We start from the raw sequence: 20,722 nt of genomic DNA, 5'->3' as shown, positions 1-20,722 counted from the left end.
AAGGTTCCTAAGCCTTTCTCTAAGACCTGCTCTCTCCCTGGGTCTCTGGCCTCTCTTCCTCGGCTTCCACCCCTCTTTCCCCTGCATCACTGCTGTGATGTAAAGATGATAGATGCCATTTTTAAAGTGCATATAAACCCAAAACTAACAATGTAATTGCAGCTCACCAGTCCTTAGATTTTAAAACTGCATTAGTTTTTTTTACTGGCTTTTTTTATCCTTTGCATTCATCTGGTATTTCTGCAAATGACACACATACTGTCCTGGCGTGGCAATGCTTGCTCACTTCCATGTATCTATGGACAAAGCCTTTGCTGTTAACCTAGGCTGGACTTAAAACATGTCTTCTTGTCTTCATCTCCATTACAGGTGGTGGGGTGGGGATTTAGCAATTTACAAAAGAAAGATAACATTGTTTGTGCTTTCAGCTGAGCTCTCAGGAATTAACAGGTAAACTGCATTTCTGGCAAGATCAACAGCTCCTTCCTGTACTTGCTGAAAATGCAATCCTGCAATACAAAACTAATGAAGCTACCACATCTAAAACTGGTAATCTGCAATATATTATGCAGCTAGATGTTTGTTCTTGAGCCTAGATATCCTTTAACAAATAATGCGTTGTTGGGCATTTGCAGTCAATAACTGTGTTACGTTTACTTTTTACTTTCAGGATTACAAGACATACTTAGACTTTGTCTTGGCATTGGAGAACAGGAAGGAGCCGGCAGCCCTCCAATACATATTCAAACTTCTTGACATCGAGAACAGAGGCTACCTGAATGTCTTTTCTCTTAACTACTTCTTCAGAGTATGTTCTGGTTAGGTTGTAATCACCATGAAGAGTCCCTTCCTCTGAACACATTTGGCTAACAGTTCTGTTTTTTGTGCAGATAAACCATTGGTGTTGTCTGCAGCAAGCAGACTGTAATTTGCATGTTTCTGCTGCAGATCAATGTGCCATCGTACAGTGTTCCCCAAAATATATATTACTGTTCTAATATTTTTCCGTTGCTTTCAGAATCTAATTATGGATATTTGGAGTTACCTTTTTTTAAAGTATATGTTAACTCAATCACCATAACTCTCTTATGAGGTTTACCATGTTAATTATATTTCAAATCAATATTTTTAAATCTGCAGCTCTTAATAAAACAATGCCTGGTGATCCTGACATGAAGGTCTTTGTGCCGGCACGTTCTGTTAAAAGAATGACAAGGTTATATCATTGTCTATCAAGTGTGCTTTTTTTTGTTGCCGCCCTGTCACATGGGCTCCCAGTGAAGAAGTTACCATTGCACCATACTTTACACAAGCATGGCTGTCTTCATCAGGAAGGCTGCCACGAGAAATGCCATGCAACCATCACTGGAGTGCATATAGGAAGTGGCTAGAAAGGCTGCAGGAGATCAGAAGCACTGAGATGTAACAAAGTATGAAAAAAAAGTTGGAAACAAGTATGTCTTGTTTTGGTGACACATTGTCGGTCTCAGCTGATACCAGAGGCGTAACTAGAACCTTCATGGCCCCCGACCGGGGCCCCTCTCACTGATCCCAGGGCCCTTTACTCCCATTGTGGGACCCTTTATTACGGTCCTGCAGTGGGCCACCTTCCTTCCTGCCGTCTTGGGGTCCCCCCACAGTGGCAAAACGCCCAGTTGCAAGAGTGACCTTTGTGCCCCTGGTAGTTCTGCCACTGGTGTATTTTTTTTTATTTTTGTTGTTTTTATTTTTTTACCATTTTTATTTTATTTACAATTTTATTTTTTACATATTTTTAGGCCTCCCATTTGAGGGGCTTTGATGAAATATTAGACCCCTGATGTCTCACTTTTGAGACCAAGAAAGGGACTCAGGACAGATATATCAGTCCCTTTCTCTGCAGCCTCAGCTGCACAGAATAAATTAATGGGAATAGGTCTGTACAGAGCTTCCCGTTCATTCATAATCTGAAGCATAGTAAACACAGTTTACTATGTCTCAGTTATGAATGAATAAAAAAAAAGTCGGTGATCGGTACCGATCACTGACTCAATTGATTAAGCTCTCAATCCTGACGGATCCCCGGCAGCATCTAGCAGGAGGTCTGAGGGGAAAATCGGCAGCACTGTGGGGGGTGGGGGACAGGGAAGCACACGGGCCCAGGGCAGCAGGACAGGGATAGGGAGGCGGTGAGAGCAGTGTGTAGAGGAACCGATGCCCTCCATTTTCCTCCTGCAGCGCTGAATGTCTGCAGGAGAGAGAGGAGGAGAAGCGGGCATTCAGCGGCTACATGGAGGGATCTGTTCCTTTACATGCCCCTGCCGTCCTATCCAGGTGTACAGGGGGGCGCAAAGGCCCCCTGGAGCATGGGGCTGGGTCGCACTGGCAAACCCTGTATGTACGCCCCTGGCTGATACATAAACCTTTTGGATGAAATGCATATTTATAGCACAATTCCTCTGCAGATCTACTGCAGGAAGCAAAGTCCATGTATGGAGAGAGATAAACGGTTTCATTACATTCATTATGTTTTACAATTATGCATCTTTCTTAGTGAAATTTGTTCATTTTCTGCTGTTCTCTTTGAATCAGGCAATTCAAGAACAAATGAAGATCCATGGCCAGGATCCAGTAACATTTCAGGATGTAAAGGTAAAATTCCTAGTATATGTTCATATATTTCATTAATTGGAACCCTTTAATAACATGATGCAGGAGCAGTGAGGTATCATAAACTGTAACATCTTATCCAGTGTTGGCTTAACCTTAAAGGATAGGTTCACTTTTTGGAACTTATTGTAACATGTTCCAGCATCTGCAGCCATTCCCCCTCCCCAGTGACAGCGGGTGGGCATCAGGCGCCCCCTGTCACTGTTTGAAAAATAATGTAGCTGAGTGGGGCTCCATCCGCCCGGCCACATCCTTCATTCACAGTCCCTTGTGAATGGGAAACTACAAGTCTCGGCAGCCTTTGCGGCTGTCGACTTGTAGTTTCAATTAACTATTATGGCGCTGTTGAGTGCTGTGGTAGTTAAATCATTCTTCCTGTCAGTGTGTATCTGCCTTGCCCGTACGAGGTACGAGCAGACAGATACACAGAGTAGTCTGCAGGAGCCCTGCATGGCACTCGCTATCTGCTGATCATGGGTGCAATGCTTTCCAGGCTTCAAGTAAAAAAATAAAAACACATTTTTTTTTTCCTGCAAATAGGTGTACATTTTTTTTTTTTTTTTTTTTAAATGTGAACTTCTCCTTTAAAACAAAATCTGAGATGAAACTGCCACTTGCAACATATAGAAGGCACCACCCTCAGGTTGGATACATTTTCCTATTTAGCACATGGATGCATCAGATCCTGGGAAGCTCTGGTATACAAACACCAGCCAGCTTTTCTGTCCAAGAGGCAGCCTGGCCCACCCCTTCCGCTTCTAAATTTCACTATTGGCTCAAACTTTCAAAGCTGGATCAGTCGAGAGGTGTGGGAGAGTGGCCGGGTTAGGCTAGCGATGCTAGCAGGGGGTTTACATACTTTTTTTTCACTTCCGTTTTCTTTTAAAAAGCTTTTTAAAAATTATGAACTCATTAAGAGCCTGTGTCAGTGGGCTTTTGGCATGTGTCTGTGGCATCAGCTTAATTGACAGATTTAGAACTTATTGACAGATTTATCTGACCTGCAGTTGAACGCCTTCTGACCTGCAGTTGGAGGTTTGACAAAGGGGTGCACACCTCCAAAATGCATAGCCACGCCCATTTACATCACCTATGTCAGGGATATTACTACAAGTCCCAAGTGACATAGCAAGACTCTTGACAGCAACAAGCATGACACCCAGAGGCAGGGACATGATGGGACTTGTAGTTTTGCAACAGCTGGAGGTCCGCTAATTGCATATCCCTGGCCTATGTCATCATGGCTGTCTGGTCGGCCTGTAACACTGCCTTGCAGAAGGCTGCTATCTGCTGGAGACTTATGGATATGCATTGTATTACATTTTACATGTGAATATTTAATTGTTTTTCATTCCATTGAATAGTGATAATAGTAGTGGTTTTCTTCTCTTTTTTTTTTTTTTTTTTTTTTTTTTCTATTTTTTTTATTGTTCACTTATACATGACCTACAGTTTACCTGCTTTAAGCAGATCTTCTATTCCCATAGTCTTGTATGGTAATTCAAAATCTGTTAACACAGGCCCAAAGTATAGGCCCCCTCTAGCACAATGTGCTGGCATTGAAAACATAAATGTGCTTATGGTACCACTTTATCAGCCTTGAAAAAACCATTACCATTTTCCAGCCATTCAGGTGTTTTTACTTCATACGCTGATATTTGTTAAACTGTATCTATAATGGTGTGCGCATAGGGTTTGTCTGATGTGCCTGGGCACACCCTAATCACCCCGTGCGTCAGGGCCACTGATAAGGCAGTACAGAAAGCCCTCTTGTACTGGGCCTATTGACCCAAAAGGGGGGGGGCCTGGGACACCGATCCTCTTGTTCCATTCCTTTCAACACTGCTGGCTTCTCCCCCACTCCCTCCGGCTACGCTGAAGGGGGATCAATCCTAGCAACTGCGCCCTATCCTTCTGCTATCCAGACCCTCTGTGTGCCCCTTTCCCCCACGGCACTGCCAGCTTCCCTCCTCTCCAGCTGGCAGCTGCTTGTGGGCACATGGGGATGTTTCAGGATGGAGAGCGGGGGAAGGGGCCAGTAAATATGTAATTTGCCAGTCCCCTTCCTTTTCTGAATCAACGCAGCGATTGGTACAAATACAAACTGTTTACTATGCTTCAGTTTGTGAATTAAAAGGAAGCCCGTGAGCGCCTTCTGTTCATCTCTGCAGCTGAGCCTATAGAAAAGGGACAGATACATTTTTGTCCTCAGTCCTAAATGTGAGACATCAGGGGTCTGTTTTAGACTCCTAATATTTCACCAAAGCACAACAGGGCAATTTAAAAAATAAATAAATAAGAAAGAAATTGTTAAAAAAAAAAAAAATATTAAGGACTTGTTCACATGTGCTTTGCTATACATAATTTCTGTCATGGCTGCAAAGCCACTGTCTCTGTTGCTCTGTGTTTGAGCTTTGAGGTGCACACCCTAATGCAATAGCCTGCACACACCAGTGATTTATAACAAAGAAGCACTAGATCTACTACAGCTGTAAGAGTCTACTTCCAAGAGATACAGCAATAAAAGATCCAATCTTTATTTGCTGCAATGTATATGCATCAAATGAGACACAGCACTTCAAGTGATTGTAAAGTCTTGTGTTTGTTATTTTTAGAGAAAAAAAAAAAAAAACATGTCATACTTACCTGTTCTGTACAGTGGTTTTGCACAGAGCAGCCCTGATACTCCTTCTCTGGTCCCTCTTTGGCTCTCCTGATCCCTCCCTCCTGTTGAGTGCCCCCACAGCAAACAGCTTGCTATGGGGGCACCTGAGCCAAGTCACAGCTCCCTGTGTCTATTCAGACACAGTTCCCCAAATTCCACCCGCCCCCTCTCTTTCCTGACTGGCTAACTGACTTTGATTACCAGCAGTGGAAGCCAATGGCGCCACTGCTGTGTCTCAGCCAATCACAAGGAGAGTGATGAGGAACTCGTAGACATCGCTGGAGAGAAATGAGGCTCGGGTAAGTATTAGGGGGTGCTGTAGCGGCTGCTGCACACAGAAGGCTTTTTTTTTTTTTTTAATTCTTTATTGATTATTTTATCAATTTAAAACCACACCCAACCGGTAGCATTACAAATTACATATCAAAAATCACATATTGATAACGTTGTCCCCAGATCCCATCTCCCCTACCCCATCCTGCATCCCCCATCCCCCCCATTCCTGCAGAGGACCACCAAGGGAACAGCCCTCAAAATCAAAATTAAACTAGCCAGACTCAAATTCATCTCCCGCCATTTATACCATATTTATAATCTCCTCTAGGTAACTCCAGGTCCTTTTAAATTTTTGCCAACCTGCCCATTTCCCCATCGGTTCCTCTCCCTCGTCCGGTACCAATCCCCCATCATCCAAACTCTCAACATTGTATATTTCATTTATGCAAAAGAGCCAGTCTCTTGTATTTGGGCTTGCCGGATCAAGCCATTTCGTGGCAATCTGCCTCTTAGCCGCATCAAGCATTATAGGGACAATAGAAGATTGGTATCTCTTTACTGGCATCGCAGTCCCATGGAAGAGACATACCCATGGATCCTCTACTATTACTTCCTCTGTGATCTCTTGGATCAATGTTATGATTTTTTTCCAGTAACTATTAATGATGGGACACTCCCACCAAATGTGAGCCATTGTTCCTAAACATACGCACCCCCTCCAACAAGTATCAGATTTCGTACTATCAATTTTGCTTAATCTGTCTGGGGTGGCATACCATCTTGCAAGACATTTATAATGAATTTCCGTTCTCCTAGTGTCTAGTGCTGAATAGTGTGCCAATTTCAAAATATTTTCTATCATAGCTTTACTACATTGTGACCCTAACTCCCGCTCCCACTTTTTGATGTAAGGAGGCACCTCCAGTTCCATCTCTGCTCCCAGAATCCCATAAATTTGAGCAATAACGCCACCTGTTTGCTCCCTCACACAGAGCTGCTCAAGCGGTCTATACTCCTCCTCACTTCTGAGTGGTTTCGGTAACTTATCTATAAAATGCGAGAGCTGGAGGTACCTCCATCCATCCATCACTCACAACCCTGGTTCAGCCCTTAACTCAGCAAACGTGCGTATTCTCCCCTTGCTTAAAAAAATTTTTAATTGAATACCATCATCCTTTAACCAATTCCCTCCCACCTCCCTCATCCCGGGTTCAAAAAATAAATTATTTTTCATGTAAATCAATGGTGAATTGTGTGTCCATTTATTCTGGGTGTGTATCCGGTCCCAATATTTAAAAGTGTTACGTGTCAATACAGCCGTGTTGGTGCCGAGTGCTCTATATTTTGGGGGATTCCACAAAATGTGACCTAAATCAGTGTTACTCAAATAGTGTTCTATATTGACCCATCTCTTCTCCGATCCCTTTTTGAACCAATCAATAACTCGTGATAGAACTACTGATATATAATACCAATTGAAATCAGGTAGAGCTAGGCCACCTTTTTTTTTTCCCCCTGCTTAAAACTGCATAGGAGATACGTGATTTTTTTGCCACCCCAAACAAACTTCGCTATCGAGCTGCGTAGAGCTCTGAAATAGTACTTAGAAAGAGGGATAGGCAACATCTGAAATTTATACAGTATTTTGGGTGTCCGTATCATTTTAACCGCGTTTACGCGCCCAAGCCATGAGAGAGGCCTTGATGATATTCTTCTGGCTTCTTGCCTGATCTCATCCAGCAACGGAATGTAATTTTTTAACCCTTTCATGACTAAGCCTATTTTTGAAATTTGGTGTTTACAAGTTAAAATCTGTATTTATTACTAGAAAATTACTTAGAACCCCCAAACATTATATATATTTTTTTAGCAGAGAATCTAGAGAATAAAATGGCGATTGTTACAATATTTTTTATCACACGGTATTTGTGCAGCGGTGTTTTAAACGCAAATTTTTGGAAAAGTGACACTTTCATGAATTTTAAAAAATCCAAACAGTAAAGTTACCCCAATTTTTTTGTATAATGTGAAAGATGATGTTACGCCGAGTAAATAGATACCAAACATGTCACCCTTTATAATTGCACGCACTCGTGGAATGGCGACGAACTACGGTACCTTTGAATTTCCATAGGCGACGCTTTAAAAAAATTTTACGGTTACCAGGTTTGAGCTACAGAGGAGGTCTAGGGCTAGAATTATTGCTCTCGCTCTGACGATCGCGGCGATACCTCACATGTGTGGTTTGAACACCGTTTACATATGCGGGCGCGACTTCCGTATGCGTTTTCTTCGCTGCGCGAGCTCACGGGGACAGGGGCACTTTAAAAATTTTTTTTTTTTTTTTTTTTTATTTATTTTTGTACTTTATAAATTGTGTTTAAAATTTTTTTTTTTTTTTTTTTTTACTTTTATTGCTGTCACAAGCAATGTAAACATCCCTTGTGAAAGTAATATGTGGTGACAGGTACTCTTTATGGAGGGATGGGGGGTCTAAAAGACCCCCCATCCCTCCTTTACACTTCAAAGTATTCAGATCGCTGAAAACGGCGATTCTGAATACTGTGTACTTTTTTAAATTCGGCGCCATTGGCAGCCGAGTAAACGGGAAGTGACGTCATGACGTCGCTTCCGCGTTTACAACAAGAAGGCTGGAACGAAGCCCCTCGCAGCTTCGTTCCAGCCCGCCCCCAGCCGTCGAAGGCAGCCGAACGGACACCGGGCCTCCCGATCGCACGGGAGGCCCGGTAACAGCGGCGGGAGGCAGCGGGAGGGGGGGGATGTCCCCTCCCGCTCCTCCAGTATAACAGCCGAGCGGCTTTTAGCCGCATCGGTTGTTATACTCGGGTAGCCGATCGCCCGCTGTAAACAACGGTACCGGGATGATGCCTGCAGCTGCGGGCATCATTCCGGTATAACCCCGGAAAGCCGAGTACGCATATCTGCGTACGGTCGGCGGGAAGGGGTTAAATACAATTTTTTTAAAGGTGTTAGCTAACTTTATCCCCAAGTACTTGATATCCTTTTTCCAGGGGAAGGGGAATACTTCGGCTAAGTGGGCCTCCTCTTGTTTTCCCATGCTGATATTTAGGATCTCCTACTTCCTCAAATTTATTTTAAAATTAGAAATGTCCCCGTATCTTCTAAGGATCCGTAGCACGTTTTGAAGAGTAATTCTGGGATTCGTGATGAAGAACAAAACATCATCGGCAAATGCCGCGAGTTTATGTTCTTCTGCTCCTATCTTCACCCCACTACAATCTGGATTGTTGCGAATAGTGGCCAGTAGAGGCTCAAGGGACAAAACGAACAGAAGAGGGGAGAGTGGGCAACCCTGTCTAGTACCGTTTACCATATTAAAGGGTTTAGAGAGAGCCCCATTTACCTTAACGGAGGCCGTAGGGTTATTATAAAGTATTTTGACCCACAAGATAAACCTCGGACCAATCCCCATGGCTTCAAGAGTTTTCATCATGAACCCCCAGTCTACCCTGTCAAACGCTTTTTCGGCGTCCACTGACAGGAATAGAACTGGGGGCCCACCCCCCGTTTACTGGTTTCTAACAGAAGCGCTGCTCTCACCCCATTATCCCTGCTCTGTCTCCCGGGTACAAACCCTGCCTGGTCTGCATGCACAAGGGTGGTCATTTTTTCCTTCAATCTGCTAGCCAACACTTTTGCATAAAGTTTGACATCTGCGTTCAGCAGAGAGATGGGTCTGTAACTCGAACAGAGCCTGGCATCTTTCCCCTCTTTTAGTATCAGTGTGATCGTCGCAGCTAGTGCTTCTCTCTCCATTTCGCAGTTGGCACCCAATTCGTTCCAATAATGACAAAGCCTAGGAACCAGGATATGTTTCAGTTTTTCTAAATATATAGTAGTAAATCCATCTGGACCTGGGCTCTTACCCTTTGGGGAATCTTTCAGGGCTGCCAAAATTTCCTCCCCCTCAATAGGTCTATCCAAGGTAGATCTCTCCTCCTCGGTTAGCTCCACTACCCCCGCCCCCTTCAGGAAATCCTCATCCCTGCCCATACGAGTGGGGTCCTCCGTTTCATGTTGCCCAATAGAATATAAGGCCGCATAAAACTTTTTAAACTCTTCTGCCATGCCTCTACTGGTCACTATTAACTCTCCTCTTTTATTTTATATTTTTTCAATAAAGTTCCGGCCCCTTTTCTTTCTTATTAATCTGGCCAAGTGCTTGCTCGACTTATTCGCCCAGAGATAGTTATCCTTTGTTATCTTATTGAGAGCTCTTTTGGAATCCTGTTCCATCAAGTCCCTCAGCTCCTCCCTTTTGGCGGCTAGTTGACGATAACAGTCCTGATTCTGCCCCTTGAACTTTTTATGTACCTGTTCCAGAGAGAAAATTTCCTCTATCAGCCTTTCCCTTTCTTCCTTTTCTCTTTTTTTTAACCCTGCTCCTATGGAAATGAGGACCCCTCTAATATATGCTTTGTGCATTTCCCACAGAATAGAGAGGGAAACCTCTCCAGTATCATTTGATTTAAAGAAAAAATCGGCTTCATCCTGAACCCTTTCTACTACTTTTGGATCCTTCAGCATATATTCATTCAACTTCCACGAGAAGGGTTGTCGTTTTCCATTCTGGGATCCTCACCTTCATCGTGACCGGTGAATGATCTGAGAGGGATAGGATTTCTATTCTGGTTTCCTCCACCCACTCCAGAAGACTGTGGTCCACAAATATGTAATCTAATCTTGAGTAAGTCCCGTGCACAGGGGAGAAGAAGGTGAAGTCTCTTTCTGTAGCATGCTGCAGCCTCCAAGCATCCATCAGCTGGCAACGAATTAGCCTCCGCCCAATTGCGCTAATTGAGGCCTTCCTTATCCCCTGGGCACGGGACGTACTATCCAGGTCAGGATCGAGGCAAAAGTCGAGGTCCCCTGCCAGCACTACCTCCCCCTCCCTGAACTTTGTCAGCTTCGTCAACACTTGTCCCAGAAATACCGTTGGATCTTTATTGGGGCAATAAACGTTCACCAGGGTAAACATCTTGTTCCCCATTTTACCTTTCAAAAAAATGTAACGACCCTCAGGGTCCGTCATACTCTCTACCAGTAAGAAATTTGAGGCCTTCGAGAACTCTATAGCTACTCCCTTCGATCTTTTAATAGGCGTATCCCCATAGAACCATTGAGGCAGCCCTGGAGAGAACAGCCTAATTCTAGAATCCAGGGCCAAATGGGTCTCCTGAAGGAATACTATATCGGCACCAAAATGTTGTAGTTCCCTCAATATTTTATGTCTTTTTATAGGCGAGTTTAACCCTTTCACATTATATGATAAGAATTTGAGCTCTGGCATATCAATCACTCAATCCCTTCTCCCCTACCAACTGCTCCCCTAGGGCCCGACCTCCAGGAACACACGTCCATCCCAACTCCCCTCCCTCCTTCTCCCTCCCCTACCCCCCCTCCCTCGACCACCCCTCCCACCCCTATCCCAGCCCCCCACCCTTCCCTCGGCTGAAAACCAGCCCCAAGCCCGCACGTAGGGGAAATACCAAATCCCATACTGCGCGCCTCCTTTCTCAGGGTGAAGCTCCCACGCCAGCATCCGGGACCCCCCCCCCCCCCCCCTATATAGGGAGGAGGGGGGCCGGAGGGGCAGAGAACCAGCTCCCTGACCGCGCAAAACAACCCCATCAGCAGACCCCCCCCATCCTGCAACGGCCTCATATTATCAGGTGGATCTCCCCCCCCCAATCCATGCATTATTATAGCTTGAGTCCAGAGTCCCGTCCCATGGATTTCCCAAAGAAATTGACAGCTGGGGGAGAGAGAAAGGAAGAAAAGAAAAAACAACCCCCCCCCCCCGCCAACCTCCCACCCCAACTGTCCACTCCTTGTGCTCCATCTCTCCCTTCATGGCATATCAGGGATGGGTATACCAAGACTGTCACAGAAGTCCTGCATCTCTTCATGAAATCTCATTCTATGTGATCTCCCGTCCTTCACGACAGTCAAGGATGTTGGAAACCACCAACTGTACTGTTGGCCCTCCTAAGTTGATCTAGAACTGGCCTCATCCGCCTTCTCCGCGCCAAAGTTCCTGCTGAAAGGTCTGTAAAAATCTGTAAATTTTTACTTTCAAAGCTTATTGGAGGAGCCCCCTTTAGGTTCTTCCATATTTTTTCGTTATCCTCATACGAATGGAACTTCACGATTACGTCTCTAGGGATGTCTTGTTTTATATTTGGGGGCTTCCTCACTCTATGAACCCTATCAATCCTTAGGGCCTCTTCTTCGCGCCTACCCATGATAGGGTTGAATATCTTTCTCATCTTCTCCTCCAAATCCTCATTCTGTTGCTCTGGGATGGATCTAATACGCAGGTTTTGGCGCAGACTCTGATTCTCCTGTTCTTCTTTTTTAAATGCCAACATGCGATTTTCATTCTGCATTTTCCTGACTTGTTCTTTTAGGTCAAAAATTTCTTTAGCTTGATTTCCTGAAGCCTCTTCTACTTCCTCCACTCTACGCAAGAGATGTCCCTTGTCCGTACGTACATTTAAAATTTCAGCTTTTATTACACTTTCTAATTTAGCGAACATTTCGATCATTTCGGTTTTACTTGGTACGAGCGCCATTATTCTTTGCTCTTCAACACCACTACAGGCGGATGGTCCTTCCAGCTCTAGATCTTCCCTGGTCCTGTCCCCCTGTCCCCCCTTTTGTTTCTACTGGTCTTTCTTCTTATCCTTCACTCCTGATTGTTTCGCCTCCATTCCGGGGCACTTTGAACTTGCTTCTTTTAAATATTTTTGTATGGAACTGGTGTTCAAACTCTCCCTTGGATTCTGGGATTCTGTTGCTCTTGATGAGCGACCTCTCATGCTTCCACCCCCTGTTCACACTTTACCCCTAGTAATAGGTAGGTGTATTGTGCTTGTAGTTTCTAGGCCTCCACCTCCCGGGCTTTCATACCACTCCGCTGGTCTGTACTCCCCCTCCCGTCCCGTACGCCAAACCAGTGGGCCTTTATTGCTCCAGCAGAAGTCCCCGCGGAATACCAGGCCTTTTTCCTTAACCCTGAAGATGCCAAACTGTTGTACTCCAGGGTGGGGGCACCCCTACTTCCCAATTCTTGGGTTTTACTTGCCAAATTCACCTGCTTCCCCGCGTACTACATCGTTATAAGCGGGAGGGGAATAGAAGGGGCAGCAGCATAGTCACATATGGCTCAGTCAGAAAACAGCACTCAAAAAAGAAAAAAAAAACAAAAGTGTTGAAGGACGAGCGCGTAACAGTCCTGGTCTCTTATGGAGATTTACCACTGTTCACACAGGTTTTATGAAGAGGTTGGACTCCAACCCACACTTTGTTGTTTCTTTATTACAGATATTCAGTACTAGATATAGCGCAGTACTTGTCTAATTCACAGGTACCCTCACAAACCGCAACTTGTGAGCAGGGGGGGATCAGGGGGAACCTCGGCTCAATCACATTTAATTCAATCAGAGATAAGTCATTAAGATGTAAACACGTGACAGTCCTGATCTCTTATGGCCCTTTTATCCTTGTAGCGCCGGTTTTATTTAAGAGTCCAGACTCAAAGTCATATAATTCTTTCTTGTGGATATTTAGTATTGATTACAGCACTACAATAACTTTTCATACCTTTATTTCCTCTTTCTCCGCACGCCACCGGCGTGTTGTGTCCTGCTGCAGTTACCTTATTTCGGCTGCCGCATGGAGGGTAGCAGGCGCTTGATCTTTGGTGTGCAGGGGACGAGATCCGGCCCGCGAGACCTCCGGCCGGGACTCAGGAATTCCCGCCGTCCACTGTTGGCTCTTAGTTCCAAGCTCCAGACGGAGCGGTTAGCCTCACCATGGTCTTTTCCTCCTAATCTTCTCTTGGTTTTACTCCCGGAGCTGCCGCTGTCCCGTCTCTGATCCTGCCACTCTACCGTTCAGGGGGGTTTCCTCCAGACTTATGCTTCTGCAGCCTTTACAGGAGTGTGGGGGTCATGCGGACCAAACGCCGTTCTCACGGTCTCGCCTGGGCATCTCGCGGGCTCTCACCCCTCTCGGCATCTCCAGGACGAACAGGCAGCTCGTCTCCAGCCCTCACCCCGGCGTCGGGCTCCTCCCCCGTACGGACATCACATCACGTCCTCTGACCTGTGCAGGGACAGTTCTAAACACGGTAGCACACAGAAGACTTTTTATCTTAATGTATAAAATGCATTACGGTAAGAAATCTTCTGACTTTACAACCCCTTTAATACAATCTTGATATACATTTATCTTTATGGTCTGTGCTACAGTTTAGTTGAACTATAACCCCACAAGAGATGTACCTCCTATTTTATTCCAAAGAAGCACATGGTTTCAGTGGATTATACGGAAGTATTTACAAGTATTCATTCAAGCACTAGTGTAATATTTAACTTTTTAGGTATTCTTTAACGCACCCTTACCACTTAAAGCTGAGTTCCACTCAAAAATGGAACTTCTGCTTTAAGTACTCGTGACCCCCTGACATGCCACATTTGGCATTTCATTTTTGTTGGGGGGGGGGGGGAGCGGGCACCGAAAGGAAGTTCCCTTCTCCCCCTCCCTCCCTGCAATCTTCTGGGACACGTCACAGGTCCCAGAAGATTGCCCATTCATAACAATCAGCGCGGCTTGCCGGGCTGTGATGCCACAGCCGGGGCCCACACTTGCAATGCCAGCCACGCAGAGAGGAGAGCGAGAGAAGCGAGGCTTCGGCGGCCGCAACGCTGGACCGTGGGACAGGTGAGTGTCTGTTTATTAAAAGTCAGCGGCTACACTTTTTGTAGCTGCTGACTTTGAAATGGGTGAAACTCCGCTTTAAGGACCAAGCCTATTTCTGACACTTTGTTTACAAGTTAAAATCAGTTGTGTTTTTTTTTTTTTTTTTTGCTAGAAAATTACTTAGAACCCCCAAACATTGTATTATTTTTTAATTAGCAGAAACCCTAGAGAATAAAACGAAGATCATTTGAATGCTTTATCACACCGTATTTGCGCAGCGGTCTTACAAACGCAATTGTTTTGGAAAAAATACACTTTTTTGAATTAAAAAATAAGAAGACAGTAAAGTTAGCCCAATTTTGTTCCATAATGTGAAAGATAATGTTACGCTGAGTAAATTGATACCTAATATGTCATGCTTTAAAATTGCGCATGCTCTTGGAATGGCGATAAATTTGGGTTCTTAAAAATCTCCACAGGTTACCAGTTTAGAGTTACAGAGAAGGTCTTAGAGCAAGAGCAATAATTCTAGTCCAGCGATCATGACGATACCTCACATGTGTGGTTTGAACACCGTTTACATATGTGGGCGCGACTTGCGTATGCGCTCGCTTCTGCAGGTGAGCTCAGAGGGATGGGGCGCTTTAAATTTATTTTTTTTCTTATTTATTTTTACCCTGTCCCTCCTTTACATTTTTTATTTAAAAAAAATCACTTTTATTCCTATTACAAGGAATGTAAACATCCCTTGTAATAGAAATAAGCAGCACAGGGCCTCTTTAAAGTTAAAAAAAAAAAGGGGGGTCCTTTAAGGCCGGAGGGTGGAAGTGATGTTTGATGTCGCTAAGGTCCTCCAAGGGCATATCTTGGGGGCTATCTTGCCCTCACTCAACTTCCTGCCCATCAGGCAATCGGATCGTTTCCGGCGGCTCTGGTAAGCAGGGAAAACAACCTGGGAAGTGGTGGGAGGGGCACCTCTCTCTCCACCCATAAAAGTGATCCCATGGCGAATCCACCGCTGGGACCACTTTTATGTTAAAGCGGACTGCCCGCCGTTTAGAAATACACCAGGGTTATGGCAGCTATCTATGGCAGCTATCTGCCATAACCCCTCCTAACACAGCGGTGGCTATCTGCTACCATAACCCTGGAAGTTAACGGTCAAATTAGAGACGTATATCCACGGTGGGTGGTCCGCTGAACTCCCACCATGATGATTTTAATATCTTTGTTGTTTAGCTGGTTACCTCTGCCATGCATCAACTTGTATTCCTGTTTTCTTCCAATAGCATAACAATGGGCTTTTAGTTGTGCCCAATAGTACAGCTTCTGCTGTATCCCCTTCCTGATTCTAGCACTCTAAGTATAATTGACACCAGTGGTGAATCATCACAGGCTGTGTTTTGTGAGTGGGCAAGTGAACACGTCACCAGTGCTGGTGTAGAGGGTCCTTAATATAAATTTTAAGATCTTAAAAATTATAGACCCTGAAAGACATCTCTAAAGATGACCTGTATCTGGCAAATATGGATGTTGCCACGGCGAGCCTTCCTCTTTTAAAATGCTAGAGTCACACTGATCCAGTGTTTTTAATACTCTGAGTTATGGACCTCCAAAAAGATGCATAGCAGGAGTTTTTACTTTTGGTTTCTGCATGCATGTTCAATGGCATTGACTCTGATTGAAACCAGCGACAGCCAGGGACCAAGCATTTTCAGAAAAAGCAACCCCCCCCATATTTTTTATTTTTGGTTCTCATACAAGATCTTCCTTATCAGCAGGGTACAGTTATTACTATTTTGGGCTAGATGCAATCAGTTGCAGTCGTTTCTCTCCATACCCTTCACACTTGCTCCAAAATTAGAATCATCTGTTTGATTTGTACACAGGCTGCACACACAGTAAGAACCATGAATGCTTACCCATGGTGCACGTTGGGATACAGTGGATATAAAAAGTCTACACACTTCTGTTTAAAATGTCAGGTTTCTGTGATGTAAAAAAATGAGACCAAGATAAATAATTTCAGAACTTTTTCCACTTGTAATGTGACCTATAAACTGTACAACTCAGTTGAACAACAAACTGAAATCTTTTAGGTGGAGGGAAGTAAAAATTAAAAAAATAAAATAATATGGTTGCATAAGTGTGCACACCCTTAAACTAATACGGTAAAACCTTGGTTTGAGCGCATTTTGCAAGACAAGCAACATTTTTTAATAAACTTTGACTTGATATACAAGTAGCGTCATGTAAAAACTGAGTTTAAGAGAAGAGAGGTGCCTCTAAGTATAGCGATATGGTTACATTTAATGAAGGTACAACATTAAGCAACATATTGCTACACTTCGAGGCGCCTCTCTTCTCTTTTATGCTCTGTAGCTCCTGCTGGATTTTGCTTCTAATCCCCTCGTGGAGGCTTCCATTTGTGGATGGACATTTTATGGTTGCACAACCTATCGCATTGCTATAATCTTTTTATATGGATTATAAACTGAAGAACCTATGAATAAATGGTTACGGAATGAATCATCTGAGTTTCCATTATTTCTTATGGGGAAATTTGCTTTGATATACAAGTGCTTTGGATTACAAGCATGTTTCTGGAACGAATTATGCTCACAATCCAAGCTTTTAGTGTACTTTGTTGAAGCACCTTTTGATTTTAATACAGCACTGAGGCAGGTGTACGTCATCCAAGGGTCTCAAACTTTTAAGAATTTTTCATGCGAATCCTTCAAAATACTAAACATCTGCTCATCCACCATCAGAGCAGTCATCCTGGCTTTCACTCCCTGAAAAACAACAGACAGAATCTTCTAGACCTGGGCTATAGTTCACTTGGCAGATATAAAAAGGTGATGCGCGAAAAGACCTGGTATAGGCCAAAGTAAAAGAGCCAGTCGGGCATCTTTACAAATTGTTACATGAAATAAGTATTGCAATAGGCCAAAGACTCTGGACCAGAAGCCGATCAGACGTGGGCATGACCACCATATATGTATGACATCCCCACGCTGACCGCAATTCCAAAAACATCTATCACTGCTACCAGGGTAAGCCTTGCCGGGATCCAGTACCACCGCAGGAGCACTTTATACGCAGCCTCGAATGTTAGTATTAAAGTAGCATTTCGCTATTGTCGTCCAGGCCTTACTCCTGTCCTCCCCCTCAACACCCGAACCAAGATCCTGCTCCCATTGTGTCACATAGGAAAGGATCAACAAATTCAGTTTGTTTTTCAATTGAGTTGTACAGTTTATAGGTCACATTAAAGATGGAAAAAGTTCTGAAATTTTTTATCTTTGTCTCATTTTTTTTACAGCACAGAAACCTGACATGTTAACAGGGATGTGTAGACTTTTTATATCCACTGTATTTACTGTACCTACATGTATCTAAATATGCACCGATTAGAAGATATTTACTTGAGAAGCCACCCGTGACGGCACCTGCGCACGTGCTCTGAAGGAACGGCAACCCCACGCCGTTCCTTCAGAGCCCTGGGCCGCGAACAGCGGCTCCCGTGGTCATGCGCGGGAGTGACATTAGCGCGGCACGTCCAATCAAAGGACTAGAGCCTTCCAACTGGAAAGGAAGACTGGGTGAAGATAGAAGCGGTGACACGCCTCTGGGGGGGGGGGTCTTCGTTTTAAGATAAGACCCCTTTCACACTAGAGGCGTTTTTTTAGGCGCTTTAGCGCTAAAAAATAATGCCTGTAAAGGGCCTCATCTGCAATCCCAGTCTGAAAGCCCGACTGCTTTCACACTGGGGCACTGCGCTGGCAGGACATCAAAAAAAGTCCTGCAAGCAGCTTCTTTGAGGCGCTTTAGGAGTGGTGTATGCACCACTTCTAAAGCGCACCTGCCCATTAAAATCAATGGACAGCAGTGCTTTTAACCCTTTTTTTTGGCCGTTAGCAGGGGTTAAAAGCGCCTCAAAAACGACGGTAAAGCGTCGTTAAAACTAGCGGCGCTTTACCGCCGATGCCCAGTCGCTGGCAGAGTGAAAGGGCTCTAAGTTTCACATAATGTGCTAGTATGCAATGCATACTAGCTAGGGGTGCAACGAATCAAAAAACTCACGGATCGGATCGATCCTCGGATCAGAGTCACGGATCGGATCATTTTCGGATCAGCAAAAAAAAAACGAAAAAAAAAAGACAAATCTTGTTACACCCACTGGAGTTTTAGATTTAAAAGCTATTTTCCACACAAAACGGAGCTTATATGCATAAATACAGTATTTGTAGATGGGACGGACTGTTTAGATGTTAAATTTTAAAAGCAGCAGCAAACCTGCTGACCTTACATGGTTGCTAATGTGACAGAACACCTCTGATTTTCACATTTAACATTAAATGTGAAAATCAGAGGTGTTCTGTCACATTAGCAAATACTGTATTTATGCATATAAGCTCCGTTTTGTGTGGAAAATAGCTTTAAAATCTAAAACTCTGGTGGGTTTAACAAGATGTCCGCTTGCCCCCTTCTAACTCTATCATTACAGTACTGTGCAAGGGAGTGTGGGGTGTAGCAAGATGGCGGCGACGAAACGTCACTTCCTGACGATACAGCGGCCGCCGCCGGGTGTACCAAGATGGCCGCCGCTCCGGAGCTAGGCCGAAGCCGCGGCCTTTCCTATGGCCGAGGCCGCAGAGGATCGCGGGTGTGCTGATCCACGGAGGTTGACCCGAACGGATCACGGATCAGTGTCGATCCGTTGCACCCCTAATACTAGCACATTATAACACTGCACTGCAGGAGGAAAATATTTTTCTTTACAGAGTTTACTACCGCTTGAAGAGCTTTCAGTGCACATTAGTGACGTAAAGAATATCACTGTAATATCTTTTGTGTTCCTTTTTAGGATGAAATCTTTGACATGGTTAAACCAAAGGATCCTTTACATATTACTCTTCAGGATCTCATCCAGAGCAGCCAAGGAGATACCGTGTGTAGTATTCTCATTGATCTGAATGGCTTCTGGACCTATGAAAACCGTGAGGTGCTGGTAGCTGCTGATGGAGAGAGCCCTGCAGACATTGATGATACATAATAAACTATTGAAGGGGTATTTCTGTGACTTGGTTCACAGGTAACCTCCCTTGTCCTCATTGTCATATGGATGGAATGGTTTTAATGAACTTAAGGACTGGAAACAGAATGCAATTAAAGAATGGCATCAGCAATGTAATATTTCTTATATGAATCTATAAGGGACTTGTCAATTCACTGCTTATCTGTTTAGTCAAGGCTCCACTGCAATGCTTGCAGCTGCAGTCATTTTGACTACCAGGATGAGTACTAGTTCCAGGATAAGCACATGACTGTGTGTTTAAAGTAAGGTCGTCATCAGAAAAATACGAAGGGCGTCCTTTGATAACCTCTTGAAAATGCTAGTTGTCTGGCTGTGATGCTGGCTCTCTGGCTTCACTACTTTGGGGGGGAACCATGTGCCCAGACTCACACCTGTAAAATGCAGATCTCTGCAAGGGCACATAGAAAAACTGTGCCACTTTCACACCACAAAGCTGTTGTGATATGCAGTGTGGAGACATGCTGCATTTTTCCACAATGCATTGGATGGCACCAGAGGTTACCACAGAGCACTGGGCTGCTGTCTGGAGACCTGAATAGGAGTTTACATTTTCAATAAAGTTTAAAAAAAAAAATGTAAATGGTACATCACACCACTCCTACTGCCAACAAAACTGGCAGTAGCCCTCACGCTAAAACAGTGTTTTGATGTGTGGGCAATGTGAACTTGAGACCCTAACATGGAACAAACATGCATATCAGGAGAGTAATGAAACAGGAGGGTCCACATCACAGCCAGCCAACTAGCATTATCATGAGAGGTCTGTAATGACAGTCTATTTATTCTGATAACAGGTAAATGGATAGGTGCACATTACTAGTGCTGGACCGGATTCCAACCTGACGCAGGTTTTCCATGCTTACAGATCTGCTTTAATGAGGTTGTGCAGGAAAAAGTTAATTTCATTTCACTCACAAATGGGCTCAACCAATTACCTTCAATTGGAAGAACAAGAGACCTAAAGGTTGTCAGATGTTGGAGCTCTTATCTGAGTACTGCTTGGACCAAGAAGAAAGGGGGTTGACCCCATAATGATTGTTCTGACAAGTTAACTGTTCTTTAAAAAAAAAAAAAAAAAAAATCACTGACTGTACTCAACTGTGTTGTTGCAAGTGCTCTAATATGGCTACAATCCCCATAAGCCCTTATCTGAAGTCCGCAGTGCTGAGGCAGGATGGTATCTTTTCCAATTAAAAAGTCAACCATGAAATTGTAATTGCACTATTCACCAAAGGCTTTACTAAATAAAGTGTTCAGTGTCTGTTTTCTACAGTTATAGACTA

The 20,722-nt window shown here is 44.2% G+C and overlaps 1 protein-coding gene across 1 annotated transcript in view; it reads left to right on the top strand.

Annotated features, from left to right (window-relative positions):
* Nucleotides 1–20,722, top strand: part of PPP2R3C (protein phosphatase 2 regulatory subunit B''gamma) — a 48,258-nt gene extending 27,536 nt beyond the window's left edge. Inside the window, exons 12-14 of the mRNA XM_073609441.1 lie at nt 671–808; nt 2,572–2,631; nt 19,209–20,722. Of these exons, the coding sequence (XP_073465542.1) occupies nt 671–808; nt 2,572–2,631; nt 19,209–19,397 (387 nt within the window). The 3' untranslated portion in view covers nt 19,398–20,722. The remainder of the gene's footprint in view (nt 1–670; nt 809–2,571; nt 2,632–19,208) is intronic.

The sequence above is a fragment of the Aquarana catesbeiana genome, linkage group LG13, assembly GCF_042186555.1.
Source record: "Aquarana catesbeiana isolate 2022-GZ linkage group LG13, ASM4218655v1, whole genome shotgun sequence".
NCBI lineage: Eukaryota > Metazoa > Chordata > Amphibia > Anura > Ranidae > Aquarana > Aquarana catesbeiana.
The sequence above is the reverse complement of the archived record's forward strand: the minus strand, read 5'-3'. Positions and strand labels throughout refer to the sequence as shown.